Source organism: Sturnus vulgaris, chromosome 2 (assembly GCF_052056855.1).
Source record: "Sturnus vulgaris isolate bStuVul1 chromosome 2, bStuVul1.hap1, whole genome shotgun sequence".
NCBI lineage: Eukaryota > Metazoa > Chordata > Aves > Passeriformes > Sturnidae > Sturnus > Sturnus vulgaris.
Genome location: NC_142244.1, coordinates 880,077 through 894,157, shown reverse-complemented (window position 1 = coordinate 894,157; position 14,081 = coordinate 880,077). Strand labels below are relative to the sequence as shown.

At 44.5% G+C, this 14,081-nt stretch overlaps 1 protein-coding gene across 6 annotated transcripts in view; it reads right to left on the bottom strand.

The window, feature by feature from the left end:
• NFKBIZ (NFKB inhibitor zeta) overlaps nt 1-12,819 on the bottom strand; it is a 160,008-nt gene extending 147,189 nt beyond the window's left edge. For 3 of the 6 annotated variants that reach the window (XM_088156405.1, XM_088156414.1, XM_088156387.1), the window contains exons 1-11: nt 12,502-12,819; nt 11,983-12,122; nt 11,035-11,071; nt 10,836-10,939; nt 9,934-10,694; nt 9,405-9,510; nt 8,926-9,072; nt 8,383-8,446; nt 7,631-7,800; nt 6,873-6,983; nt 6,618-6,785 (exon numbers count right to left, since the gene is read on the bottom strand). In XM_088156405.1, coding sequence (XP_088012531.1) covers nt 6,618-6,785; nt 6,873-6,983; nt 7,631-7,800; nt 8,383-8,446; nt 8,926-9,072; nt 9,405-9,510; nt 9,934-10,694; nt 10,836-10,939; nt 11,035-11,071; nt 11,983-12,122; nt 12,502-12,736 — 2,043 coding nt within the window. In that variant the 5' untranslated portion in view covers nt 12,737-12,819. Of the gene's footprint in view, nt 1-4,455; nt 6,786-6,872; nt 6,984-7,630; nt 7,801-8,382; nt 8,447-8,925; nt 9,073-9,404; nt 9,511-9,933; nt 10,695-10,835; nt 10,940-11,034; nt 11,072-11,982; nt 12,123-12,501 lie in introns of those variants that run through there. The other 3 variants (XM_014885741.2, XM_088156381.1, XM_014885740.2) reach the window with 3 other exon arrangements.
• Between the last annotated feature and the right edge of the window lie 1,262 nt (nt 12,820-14,081).

The window sequence follows — 14,081 nt, the reverse complement described above, 5'->3', positions numbered from 1 at the left end:
TGTCCCATCTGCTAATTTTCAAAGACTTTCTTTTTCCCTCCCATGTTTATTTTTGTTAAGAGAGGTCCATCTATCCCAAGCATCAGAGCAGCTGACCCAGGGACATAGTTACTTCCTGATGAATCATCCATGTCCTGAGCTTAATCTCCACACCTCTATCTCAGTAGGAAGACTTATTTCATATAGCTCCACCAGATCATTCATGGTGATGGCTTAAGAGCTGTTAAAAGCTCAAAGCACTTAGACAAATGCTTATTCCTCAATTTGACTCATCTCTCCTTTTGATTTTTTAAATCCATGGATGACCAACCATGTTTCATGACCAGCTTTTCAAAATGTCTTTATATGATTTTGCCTCATTTAAAAAAGGTTCCCCCTAGTTTTGCCTCAAGTGTTCACAAAATGCAGTGAGACTGGAGTCATGGGCATAGCTCAGAGCACCCTTCCATCATAACACACTCAATTTTCTCTGGTGCATTTTTTCCTTGTCCGAGTCTGCTTTTTCTCTTCCTGTTCCAGCAATCAGGGCTTAGAAAGACTAAATTTTTCAGGTGAAAAAGTTCATATTTGAGGCATTGTCCAATGGCTGCTCCAAACACCCTGGTAATCCTAGTAATAAGCAAAAGCAATATTACAGGCAGGGTCTCCAAAATGAGCACACAAAACACAGGAGAACATGAATGGCCTACAGGAGGATCATGAATGACCAATAGATCAGTCATTACTCATTATTTGGCTAATTTAGAAAGAGCAGGCATCTAGAAGGATAATTGCAAGCCTGCACAGCCTTTGGATGGAGCTCCTGTAGTTCTTTGAGTCTCTTCAGATGAGCTTCTTTCCTTCTCCCTGCTTTGAGTTTCTTATCTAGCCGATGGGGCTAGTGATTACTACCGGCTTTTGAAGCCACCTGGAAATCTACTGATGAATAATGATAATATCATGCTACTATCTTGATGTTTTTTTCTCAAACTTCTCCTAAAACATTTCCCCTCAAAATGAACGTGGGCTGCCCCTGGTGACCCAGTTCTTACTCCTACACCATATCCATCCAACTGCAGCACAGTGCAAAGGACACAGGTAGCACTGTAAGCACTTCTCAGGATTTTTCATCACCATGACCTCAAACTTCCAATTCTTCTTATAGAAATGCCAAATTTATTGGCAGCACTTAATGGGATGTTTTTAGTGGAGTGAAAGTTCTTGGGCAAAAGCCTGTATTCTGCCTGTGGATAAACAATAAGATGTACATGCTCAGCTCTTCATGGCTTATTGGCTAGCCATGCATAGCAGTGTATACAGAGTCCCTGTCCTTTTTTATGGCAAGCCTGGCTCTGAAGATTACGGGGCAGCTCTGGGCTCTCCCAAATAGCCTCAAAGATTGACTCAAGGCTGTCCTAAGGAGCCATGGACTGAAATGACCCAAGTTCCACCTCTCTCCCAGGTTGAGCCTATGGAAAGAACTCAGCACTGCTGAGGAAATCTTTTATTTGGGGCCAACACACAACATTTGATACCATGACCTACCTTAGAAAAAGATGGTACCCACTGGGGTACTAAAAGGTCACCTATGTGGCCCAGACCATCTGAGCTACAAGCTTTCATTAAGCACATGCAAAAGCATCTCTGCACTGCATCCACAGGGCAGTTCATTCAGACTCTTCAGTCTGTTTTGCAGCCCAGACATGTCTACAGAAGCAATGTGCAACTTCTTTGAATTGTCTGCTCCCCCTTCTAAATCTAAAGCACCACCTTAGTCATCTTTCCCTCAGGCCTTCTGACTAGTAAAGGAGAAGGGAAAAATTTCACCAGAAAGTAAGGGGAAAAACACGTGTGAAGTACAGGTTGGTTAGTACAGCACTTTCTCAGAACAGCCTAGATCACATTTTCAGAGCTAAGTGAGGATTACCAGGGAAAACAAAAATTTATTGAGACAGCCTCAATGACAAAAGCTGAAAACAGACACAAGAAAACACAGCCAAAGATGTTTTACTCTTCTCCAGCAAGACTGAGATAGGTACCCGAATAAGAAACCAGCATCTAAATTCCACTATTAAAAGAGAGAGAACCTCAGGTGTAGGACTTCTACACTAATGTGGTTCCCAATTTCATTAGAGCTGCCTTGAGATTTTTTTGCTGTTAGGAAGCAGATTTAAAGAAATACTGCCAAAAACAGTCAGGAAATTTTGCCAGGAAAAGAGCTGACTATATAGGCTCTGTGTACAGATGAGCATTATTCCCTCCCAAGCCATCAGTATCTCAGGGCAAGAAAATCACCAAACACTCAAGAAAAGTAATAGATAACAATAGAAGGATTTGAATGTGTTGAAATACCAGGTCAATTTTTGGCAGATACAGGTTCCTGCAATTAAGTTCTTTATCTTTACATGTTCACTGCACTTTGATGATCCTCACCTCTTCCTTTCCACAGAATAGTATATATATTTTTAAAAGGAAGGCAACCTGACAAGCAAACTGTAAGAAGAACAAGCAGTTCATGTCGTATCTTTGCAGTCAGCTCTACCACACCCAGCCTAAGAACATACTTCCTGGCTATGTTTTTGTTTCCTGATAAAAATATAAAATGAGCAATAAATGTGGGAAATGTACATTTTCCATCTCCAGAAGCAGAACACATTTCTTGTAAATCATGGATTGCCACCTTCCACAACTCCAGCCAGATGAGTAGCCCACAAAAATCAAAAAGCAACCCTTTACTGAGGTTTGGCTTACTTAGACAAAACAAATCAGAAACATCTTGGGAACAAAGCACCATGTGTCTTAATATTCCTACTCAGAACCAAGCCAGAGTCTCTTCTGTCTCTATTGCAACCAGAGAAATAAATGGTGAGCCTATATCTACATCAATAAAACTGATTCGGCACTTCCTGAGAACCATAAGTTATCAGGGAAACACTATTAACCTGCTAAATACTTCGTGTCACTTGGCCTTCAGTGAAAAAGGGATAGTTTCTAATAGCTAGTTAAATTGGGTCAGATATGCCAGACCTTCCCAATCATAGATCATAGGAAAGAAAAATGAGTCAGTTAGAGCAGGGATGCTTTCTTGTGAAATTACCTACTGAATTCTCTAGAAAATGAAATTACACTCCAGGCAGATGAAGTTAGCCTCAAAAACTAGAGCCTCCTCCTAGGAATTTTCTCATTTGGAATGCCAGAACTGCTCCTTCCAGAAGGGCACAGGTGCCACAGAAAGCACCATACTGCTTGCTAAATGCCTCTCACCTACTTCATGCTCAAGCATTGGCTGAATACATGCCAGTGCTCTGCCAACCTTTCAAGCCTAGGGTATTTAATCCCTATGTGAGATGACTCAGTCAATGCCACCCAGAAAGGAATGCCAGGCAGTCAGATCAGGCTGATCTGGAGGGCCAGAACACCTCATCAGCACCTTTTTCCCCTAATAATCTCTTATAAAGAAAATTAAAATTAACTGGAAATTGTACTATCAGGCTCCTTGCACAAATAAAAAACATATGCCCAAGGCAGGGTCACTTGCAGTGAGAGGTGCAGATGACAGCATCTTCAACACACAATTAGCTGTTCACATAAAGAGGTGCCATTTCATCTTTGCATATCCCAAGAAATTCAATTGTTTCCTGTTGCCTGCTGTGTGTGTGGTACCTTGATCAATAGCTTCCAGCTCTCATACTGGGAGGGAGAGTGAGTTCATCCCCACTCAGGCCCTTTAGATTGTCATGGCTCTGCAGGACTGTCCTCCTTTACTCTGCTGCTCCCTGTCAGGCTCCTCCACACCTCTCTGGGCTTCTTTCAATTCCCGCACTTTCACCCTCACCACAAGCAGCAGTAAGGCAGGGTGGACAGCAGGTTCATACAGTTACATGGAAGCCCTCTTGGTTTTCTTCCTTTCCTACAGATCTTAATCCACTTTTATCTCAACTACTGCCATCTCTCCAGCTCCATGCTGAGCTGGGACAGGCTGTGATGATAGCTCATCCCCCTGAAGAGTCACTGCCAGCCCAGAACCATCTTATCACCATCAGTGAGGCAGACAGCCCATTCCCACACGTACGGCCCTATTTCCTAACAAAGACTGCCACCTGTGCTAGGGTGACACTTGTGCCTGAGCTGCTGGAACTGGGGACCAAGGCAGGGAAGTCTTGGGGAGAACGTAACATTGTCAGAACTGCTATCATTCTTTCGAGTATGCAGGGACAAATGTTCAGGTTCAAACCTGGTGACTACCAACTCAATTTGGGGCACACTTAGTAAATTCAGAGACAACACAACCACACAGTGCATGACCCAGAACAGTAGTCAGCATCAAACCAGAGAAAGCATAAACAGCAGGATGGTAAGACTCATTTCATCTTAGCAAATGGCTTTTCAGCCTCACACTATTACCATGCTAAATCAGTTTTACCTCAAGCTTGACTTCTTTGTCATTATTTGTATCACACACAGTAACCACCAAAACTGAATTAACATGTTTATTCAAACACAAGTTACACATAACTCTTCAAGAAATACATTGCAACTAAGCCTTCGCATATCAGATTTTTCATTTAGCTTGTCTACAAGACATACTTTGCCAAAACAGCATAATCAGACTAATTAAATGGTTATAACAGAGAACTGCATGTGATGAAGAAACAGTGTAAGAGCAAAGACCATACAGAGAACATATTTCTGGATTACAGCCCAGCATGGATCATTCAGAAGTGATATGAGGAAGTTTTCTCCAACAGAACACGAGTATACAGCATCATTAGTATACATTTCCCATTAATAATTATTAAAAAATAGAAAAACTTAACTTCAAATATTACTTTGCTAGCCACTATACCTATAAGGTAAAACCATAAATGGACTAACTCTGCTTAGGAGGTGGAAAACATTCAGTCTCTAGAACTAACTAGAGCCCAATTCAGCAAGATACTTATGCATGTGCTTAAGCCCCACCAACACTAGTGAGGCTTACACATATTGAAGTATTATAATTAACATTGAGAGATTTCAGCATGCATCAACAGTGAAGTGCATGCCAAACACTTGCAATGAATCAGGATCATATCCTTTAAAGTACAAGTTACATACATATACAAAAATCATGATCCTCCTCTCTCAATCTATTGCTCTATCACAAGAAAAACCCCTACTGGGTACAAGAAAAACTGACACAATCCCCTGAAGAAACCCAGCTTTTCATGTTTTATTAACAACTCCAAAAGTATACACAAATCAATGCCAGGGACAATCTATCTTAACTCTACTTTCCATTCTCAGTCTTTCAGAACAACAGAATTTACCCGATTTGCACCAGTATAGTATTAAAACTCTGTATGCAATTTTCAAATTCAACATCAAGGAACTTGTTTCTTCAGATCCTTCCCCAAATGATCAGTAGATTCTTACAACTATACAGCTGTACAATAATGTCAGTGACTATATACAATCCTGCACAGGATACTGGAACAAAGCCACAAAGTTACATAAATAAATGTTCAACTTCAAAAATATTTCTCTTGCATTTAAGTGTTACTAAAAACACAACAACAATCTCTGCAATTTTGACCTGCATCAGCCCTCTCTGAAATTTAAAAAAAAAAAAAAATCCCATAGAATTGCCCTTGTCTACAAGTTATCTGTATGGCTGTTTAAGCAATATCAGTCTCACCATAGCTATGAAATACAGGTAGCTGGGAAAATGTTCCACATACTTGGGAATGAAGCATTTCCTTTTGGTTGGAGGAATTTGATTGCTGGGTTTGGGTTTTTTTTACTCTTATATAACCCACTATATAATAGTGAACAAAATACTTTTGTTTCATAGAAACAACTAACATTTGCCCACACCAGGCAAATGCTCTATTTACAGATTCATTAGGACTGCCTGACTGACAGTGAGTGTAAGTTGCTGAACTCCAAGAAACATGGAGCCTAAAATGGCGACACTCTCTGCTGAATCGCCTTCCCTTTGAGGATACGTCTTATCTGGAGAAGAGAGAAGGGCAAAAACAGTGTTCATCATCTTGAAGTGAGTCACAATCTGAAAAATCCCCACCCTAGACCCAGTTTTGCATCCATTTATCCAAGCCTAGCTCCTGAGTTCAGTTACACCAGAAATGATCCCACTTTACAGCACCTGAACCAACGAAAGGCAACAGTCAGCAACTCAGCTGTGCTTAAGTTACTAGTCTTAGGTCAAGAGTCAGTTTTTTCATCAAGCAGGAAAAAGGCATTTTCTTCATCTGTTACTAAGGCCTAAGAACTGTCACTACTAATTCTGACAAGAGCAATAAAAGCATGAACTCAGGCCATAATGAGAGGAGCAAGAGAAGGAGTATTGCCTCCAGTACGTTCCAGCATTACAGAGACAAAGCCTATCTTGATAGGTAAAAGCTTTTAGGATGAAAAAAATAAAAGCTGCATGTGAAATCTAAAATTTCAGGTCTGCCTGATCTTATATTCTGCCTGATCTTGACGTTGAAGCTAAAATTCTAAAGAATAAAATGGTACCTGCTAAATCTTTTCCTTGAAAGCTGCAACTCAAAACCTCAAAGAAACTTCTGGAGTGGAATACAGCTTTTGTGTGGACAGGGACAGACGGAGGGAGAGGGCTGTTGTGAATTTTTTACCTGTTCCCCTACAAGGCCGTCAGGAACGAGATGAACTGGCTGCTCATTCTCCAAGTTCCTGGCACTGGGATCGGCTCCCTTGCGCATGAGCAGGCGCACAGCATCCAGCTGGCTCATGCGGTACTGCAGGCTGGCAGCCACGTGCAAGGCTGTGTTGCCGTTGTAAGCCTGGGGACCACAAAGCAACTCCATGAAGGAAAAGTAGGGGCATGAGCCTCTCTTTCTCCATCTGCATTATGAAAAAAATCACCATACCTTTGCATTAACAAAAGAGAGATAATTGGGCAGCTCCAAAAAGAGACGAATGAGCTCCAGGTTTGCTTCTTCGGCTGCCAAATGTAAAGCGGAGCGACCACTTTTGCGATCCTATCAAAAAAGAAACTGTTTAGTCTTCCCTGCAGGTGCTTCACCTATCCAGGGGGAACATGCAGACAAATAAAAATAGAAAGGGAAATAACTGCAGAGTGTTGAGCAAACATACTTGCACTACAATTCATCAAAAGTGAATCTGAATATACATATTTTAGTATCAACATCTAAGGAACAATGGAACCTGATCTCATCTACAAGTAAGCTTGCATAATGCAGTATTTGATATTTTGGCTAAGTAATGGTCTGGCACAGCACAGACCTGAACTGCACAGGTACGCAGTTTTTAATTAAAATTTGCAGTTCAAGAACAAGGTGTCATCAGCACTCTACTCCTATGGGTACCTCAGAGTGCTCCAAACATATTCTTACTTCTACAACACTACTCACTGCAGCCAACGTAACATCATTCTTAGTCTAGAGATTAGACTTTCACCTCCCTCTTTCCCCAGGGTTCATTTGCATTGAAAATAGCTTGCTCTGAATAAATGCAGCATTCTCATAGCATCTGGGTAAATTAAGCTGTAGGGAAGCTTTCAAATTAGTCTACTTCCTTTGCAACAAATGCTGCGTGGGAGAAAGGGACATATTCTGCTTCCACATTCTCTCTGGATCTGGCACTTCAGACTAAGGCATTTACTTACTTTCGCTTCAACAGAGGCTCCCATTTGTATCAGGATCTTGATGGTTTCTACCAGGCTCTTGTTTCTCAGCAGAAGCTCCTGGACCTCAGGGGAGTGAGGCGGCTGACAGTTCTGCAGCTCATGCAGCACAGCATTATGGGCCAGAACTGCACAGTGTAAAGCTGTCAAACCTGATTAAAAGAAAAAAAACACCTCATGAATGAAAAAATGCAATATAGAAGTACTGAATGCCTGCTTGTTTCAGAGGTTGGATAAAGGAGCTTCCATCTCCATTAAGCCCAGGGATGGTTCTGTACTTGTAGGTGACAAGCAGCTTGAGATCTGGACTGCCCATCAGCAGAAGAGTGAAGTAGCAGCCTACTGTGAGCTCTAAGGCAGCAGATGATGAAAGAATCAATTTCTAATATATTTTTTATGAAATATACATTAGAAAGAGCTATTTTATGGAAAAGAGGTCCAAATAAAACAGGATCTGGCTTCTGTATCCACTGACATAGCACTGGCACTCCAATGTTTTAAACAATGGCCAGTTACAGCCTACAGTCTCCATGCCAAACACAGCAATCACATGTAAGAAGAAAGAAGTCCTGACAGACACAGACTAACCACATTTTCATCTGACAGATATGTGAATTATATCTGTAAATTTCCATCTGAAAAAGAAATATTGCACTTTATTGCATTCCCATTAGCAGCTGTAAAACATGGTACTATCCAGTAAATCTTAAAATTATAAACCTTTAACTACTCACCATCATAGTTCGTTGCCTCAAGGTCCACATACTGATGGCTTCCCATGGCTCCCTTTTGGATTGCCTACAAAAGTGGGAACAGGTACACATTTAGGTCCAAACCACATACTGCTTCAAACTTGTTTATTGTCTTACTGCAATAACTGTAATAAAGTTGCAATAAGTAATAGCATCCCTGGAAAGTGTTCAAGGCCAAGGTGAATGGGCCTCTGAGCAACCTAGTCTAGTGAAAGGTGTCCCTGAGCACAGTAGGGGGGGGTGGAACTAGAAAATCTTTGAAGTCCTTTGATGATCCTATGATAAACAGGAGACTTACTGTTTTGGTTTGGTAAACGAGAGGATTCCCCCAAAATTACTCAAAAATAGATGCAAACCTTAATGAGAAATTCCTTCCCACTTTAAGCTCTATGTGTAGACAGACTCACAAGGCTGCCCAGAGAGGAAGATAAAGGAAGAAGTGGTGTTTCCAGAGTTTCCCAGCACAGCTAATGCCAAGGGTAAGAGTCAAGGGCCGGGGCAGAGCAGTGCCTGCCTGGCTCTTACCTGGAGGACCTGGGCATGCCCCTTCTCAGCGCAGACATGCAGCGGCGTCCTACCCCAGCAGTCTGTGGTGTTCACTTGAGCCCCCAAGCTAACCAAGTCCTGTACAATGAGATGCTGATTGGCAGCCACAGCAACCTGGAAAGCACTCTGCAAACATCAAGAAGAAAATTTAAGCTATTAGTCATCTGATCTCTAACAGGAAAGAGCAACTAAAACAAATAAAAACCCTAGCTACCTGGTATTATTTAAGCAGTGATTATGAATACTAGGAAGCCAGGACAAATGAAGCAGAGCACATAGTTTTACCAGCTCAAGGTGATCCCAAGGAGTATTAATAGCTCAAGGTTAATATTAGTATGCAGGCTAAATCTTGGGGTTAATATTAAATAAGCATTTCACCACATCTTTCCCAAGGTTCAGACATGCAGAAGCACTCAGGTGCACAAAGCAGGTGCAAAGAATTTTTTCCAGAACCTCACCTGACCATTGTGCTCTTTAATATCCAGCATGTGCAGGGCAGCCATCTTCCTTGCAAGAACATACGAGAGTGCTCGACGGCCCTGGGCCACAGCGATGTGGAGGAAGCTACAGGAAAGAGGGGGAACAGAGTTACACCACCTGACATAAACCAAGGCTCAAGACAGCAGAGAACCAAATGTATAGAAGGGGTGTTATGCTGCCAGCTTCAGATCTTCTCTGTGTAACCAAGACAGGAGCATGGGTATTTTCTTACCAGGGCAATTTAAAGCATCTAAATTAGAATGTTTTCCTTGCCCTTTTAGCCAAGTCTAACTATAGGCACCCGAAATTAGAAAATACATCTACTCAAGTGTGCTGGAGCTCTGCATCACAGCCATCAGCAAGACCACACCTTTCACTTGATCAGTCAAACCACTGCACTTGTGACACAAACACTGCTATTGAACCACTTCACTATAACCCTCGGTCTGCCAAAACCCAAACAGAAACATTCCCCACTGAAGAAACACCAAGATAAAAGGTACTCACGTGTCTCCATCAGCGTCTTTTGCAAGGAACTGGTCTTGAGAGATGTTAGCCAGTTTGCTCTCCTCCTGTTCCACTTGCCATTGGAAAAATGACTTGCCCAGCTGTGTCGTGCTTTTGGCAATGTTTTGGTCAGGCAGAGAGACATTCAGAGCAGCCAAAGAGACACTGCGCTCCAGACCACCACAGAGGTTGCTGGAGAGCAAGCTGAAGTTAGGGGTGTGAGGGGCAACCTCGGCCTGCGGCTGGGCACTGCTCAGCTGGAGGGGACTGGAGATGTTGTCCGAGCCTTCTGAGTCGTTCAAGAGGGAAGAGAAGCTCTGTGACGGGCAGTACTGCAGCTCATGGCTCTCAAAGGTGTTCTGCTGGTAGGCAGGAGACTGGTCACTGGCAACAAATGGCCTGTAGTCCAGGGAGGCATCTGAAGGATAGCTCTGTGACAAATCTTGGTTCTGGGACGCTGGGAACTGGTAATGCTGTGGAGGATCAAGCATATGCTGGCTGGTGTGGTCTTGGAATGCTTGGTACTTCTGGGATGGGGAGAAGGCCTGTGTTCCCGGGCTGTCCTGGTACTGCTCAGTGGGCGAGCCGTGGCTGGAGACTGAGTGCAGCCAGCTCACCTGCACCGTGTTCAGGGAAATGGGGCTCGACTCGTTCTTGATGTTTATAATGTTCTGAAGCAGATCAGAACTGCTGTCGTGCTTTGGGTCAGTTTTATGTGTCTCCTCCATGCTATCCATAGAAGTTGGTGTCTGGGGTGGGGTCTGACAGGAGGAAAAAAGGAAAAAAAAAAGGCAAATCAAAAGAAGTCCTAGAAAATTAGAGGTATAGTTGGATCTGGTAGTTTCTGATTTTACAAAGCAAACTGAAAAATAAAGGCACAGAAAAAAATACTACAAACTTACCAGGAGATGTGGGTGAACATTTGCTTGGCGTTTGAAAGAAGGTCCATCAGAAAGGAGTTCAGGAGCCTTTCTTTTGCCACTGTGGCCCAGTATGCTCTTCAGTTCTGATAAAAAGAAAATAAATTTAGAATCCACTTCAAGGTTACTCTTACAATTGACTTAAAATGTTACTGCAGGGTATGTATAAAAAATGGTATACCTGTGTATGGTTCGTAGTTCACCAATCCTCCTTGTGCCTGTTAAGAAAAGACCAAATTTTTTTGTTATTATAATGTTATTCTGGAGGAAACAAACAAATAAAAAATAATCCACCCTCAAAAAAACAAACAAGAAAGCAGCCATTATTTCCTCCTATAAACACAGAATATACCTTAGAATAACTCTAGTACGTGGTTCTCTAACCCTAACTTAATCACTTTTAATTACAGTTGGAAAATGGAAATACTTTATTTAAACTTAAATAAAACACACTCTATTTCTTTAGACTTTTCAAGCCATTTGTTATAATACCACAAAACTCAAGAAAATCTAGAGAAAGACACTATTCCGTTCCAGAGGATTTTTTTGAAACACAAATAACCCAGCCAATTTTACGCTTTAGTGCTGTGAACTTCTCTATGCAAATATCTTCCTCTGACAACACTTATCTTGGAAGCTTACAAACACATACTCAGAAAAAATAAACTAATGAAATCAAAAACACCCTTTAATTTTCTCAGAATTTCCTGCAATTTTTGTCTTTTCTGACTGAAAGGGCCTACTTTTGCACTGTGTGCTTTGCACAGAGAGGCACAATAGCATGACAAACAAATCTGAGAAAAATCCCTAACTCTTCCAATGAATGATCTCATTCCAGTCAACACGGAATTTCTGTGGTTTCGCAACACAAAAGTATCTTTATCCAGACTCCCTTTGGAAAATAAAGCTCAGTAAGAACGTTTTTAAGTGCCTCCTCCTCTCAAGGTAAACCTTCTTTCTGATTTCTTCCCAGCTGTATTTTTCCATTATGCGTTGAAAAGGAAAAACACTGACTCCTTCCACGGCAGATAAAGTAGAAGCTCATTTCTAGCATTACCACAAGGTGCTTTCTTGCCAGCTTCGGTAACCATTAAAATCAAACCTGTCAGCGCAGAAAGCTGCTGGTTACCTTGCTTTCCTCGGTGGCAGGACCCGAGGACATCTGCTTGCTGCTCCTGAAGTGCAGCAGGAGCTCCTTCACGGAATTCTTCACGCGGACCCCCTGGAAAGGTCCTCTGTGCTGCTTTCCCCCCGCCATGTGTTGTTCAACTGTGAAGACATGAAAACAAAACCCGAACTTAAGCCACCCTTTTCGCTGACCTTTAACAAATAGTAAATAAAGAAAAAATAACCCCAAACTAACTCCTGTGGGAAGGCACCTAAATCCTGGTTTAGCAGAGAGGAGCCAGGGAGCTTTCCCACATACCCCTCGGCCATCTCACGGGTGTGCGGCTCCCCCCCCTGTCCCGGGGAGCGCTCCCGCTCCACGGACGGAAACACCCCGGCACCGGGCACGGAGCGCCGGCCGAACGCGCCCGCTTCTCCCCGCTCCGGCCGCTCGCACGCCCCGTGGGGCCGGAGCGGGACGCGCGGCCCCGCGCCCTCCCCACCACCCGCCGGGCCGGGGCCGGGCGGGGACCCGCCGTACCTTGCAGCGCGGGGCGGGGGCCGCCCCGGGGGTCCCTCCGGCCGCCGCCGCGGCTGCTCACCGAGAGGTCCGAGTCGGATCCCGGCGAGCCCGGGGCAGAGGAGTGCGCCGGCGAGCAGCTGCCCTCGCTGGAGTGGGGCGAGGCCCCGTAGAAGTAGGCGAGGTTGATGGGGCTGCTGAGGGTGCCGCCGTCGCCGCCATCGGGCGCCGCATCCCGGCTGCTCTCCACGATCATGGCGGTGCGGCGGGGCGGACGGCGGGGAGCAGCGGGCGGAGGAGCGGGAGCGGCCACGGCCAGGGCTGGGCGGGCGGCGCAGCGGCTCTGGGGGCGCGGGGCCCCGGCCGTGCTTATACCGGGTCCGCCCCCACGGGCGGGGCCGCGCCGGGCGGGGCCGCGCTTCCCGTCAGGGTGGCGGGAGGAGCCTGGCCGTGAGGGCCCTCTGCCGCTGCCCGGGACATCCCGGGTGGGAACCGTGGGCGGTAGTGCTGCCTCATGCCTATCGTTCAAGCCTGCCCCTGTGGGCTTCGCGGGATAACAGAATATCCTGAATGGGAAAGGCGTCATCAGGACCACCGAGTCCAACTCCTGGCCCTGCCCAAGAATCCCACAAGAATCGCACTCCAGCCTGAGAGCGTTGTCCGAAAGCAGCCTCGCAGCCTTCGCTTACAATCAACCGCATCCCTCTTATGGAGCTGCAGAGGGAGGAATGACCAAGATCTCCCTCGGCCTCCCACCACTGCTGAGGCCACCCCGTATCCGCATGGGCAGGTATCCCTCACCCTTCGCCCCCGTCCTGCCAGCCCTCGGCTCCAGGGCACAGGCATGGGAGAACAGAAGCTTTTTGGTCATGTGCATGCCGTGAGCGGCAGGCAGCGAGAAGGGAAACGTGAGCAGTTACTCACAACAGAGATCCGTCATCCGTGTTCCTCTTACCTGGCCTGGAGCAGGCAGGGGCACCCAAGGAGGGATTTTGGTTGTAGGTTGCACCATATTGCGGTGCCAAGAGCCCCTCGGTCGAGGCCAGCGGGGGGAAGCGGGTAAGCAGCACGATGCCAAAACAAAAAGTGGGCAAAACCGTGCGATTGCTGGTAACATCACCGAGTTATTACCAATGTTCACTGGGAAACTTCTCAGGTTTCTACTTTTTAAATAAATATTTCTGCTTTCCCATTCCCACTGAAGTCACCATCTTCTAAAATACAAGTGAGCAATTTTGCCCATGATTTTGAGATTAGGATGTTTTTAGTACTGTGGCTGCTCCAATAAATACGCAGTAAAACAACATGGTCTAATATGGTCTTTCTAAAGTATATTATGCAAATTGGAAGTCTATAATTTATATGTTTTAATTGTATTGAATAGCATGGGTCAGGTGCAGTATGAAATCATGTTAATCAGCCCACAAGGATGCAGGAAGGGAATTGCTCTATATTATTCTAATATTTCTCCCACCGTCAAGTAAAGGAAGGGTTTCGCTGAGAATCATCTATGCAGGTTTCTACTCCAAAGACTCTTGTTTTACACCATAGATTGAATCTATGCAGCCAGAGTGAAATTTGGAAGTAGAACCCATAAAACA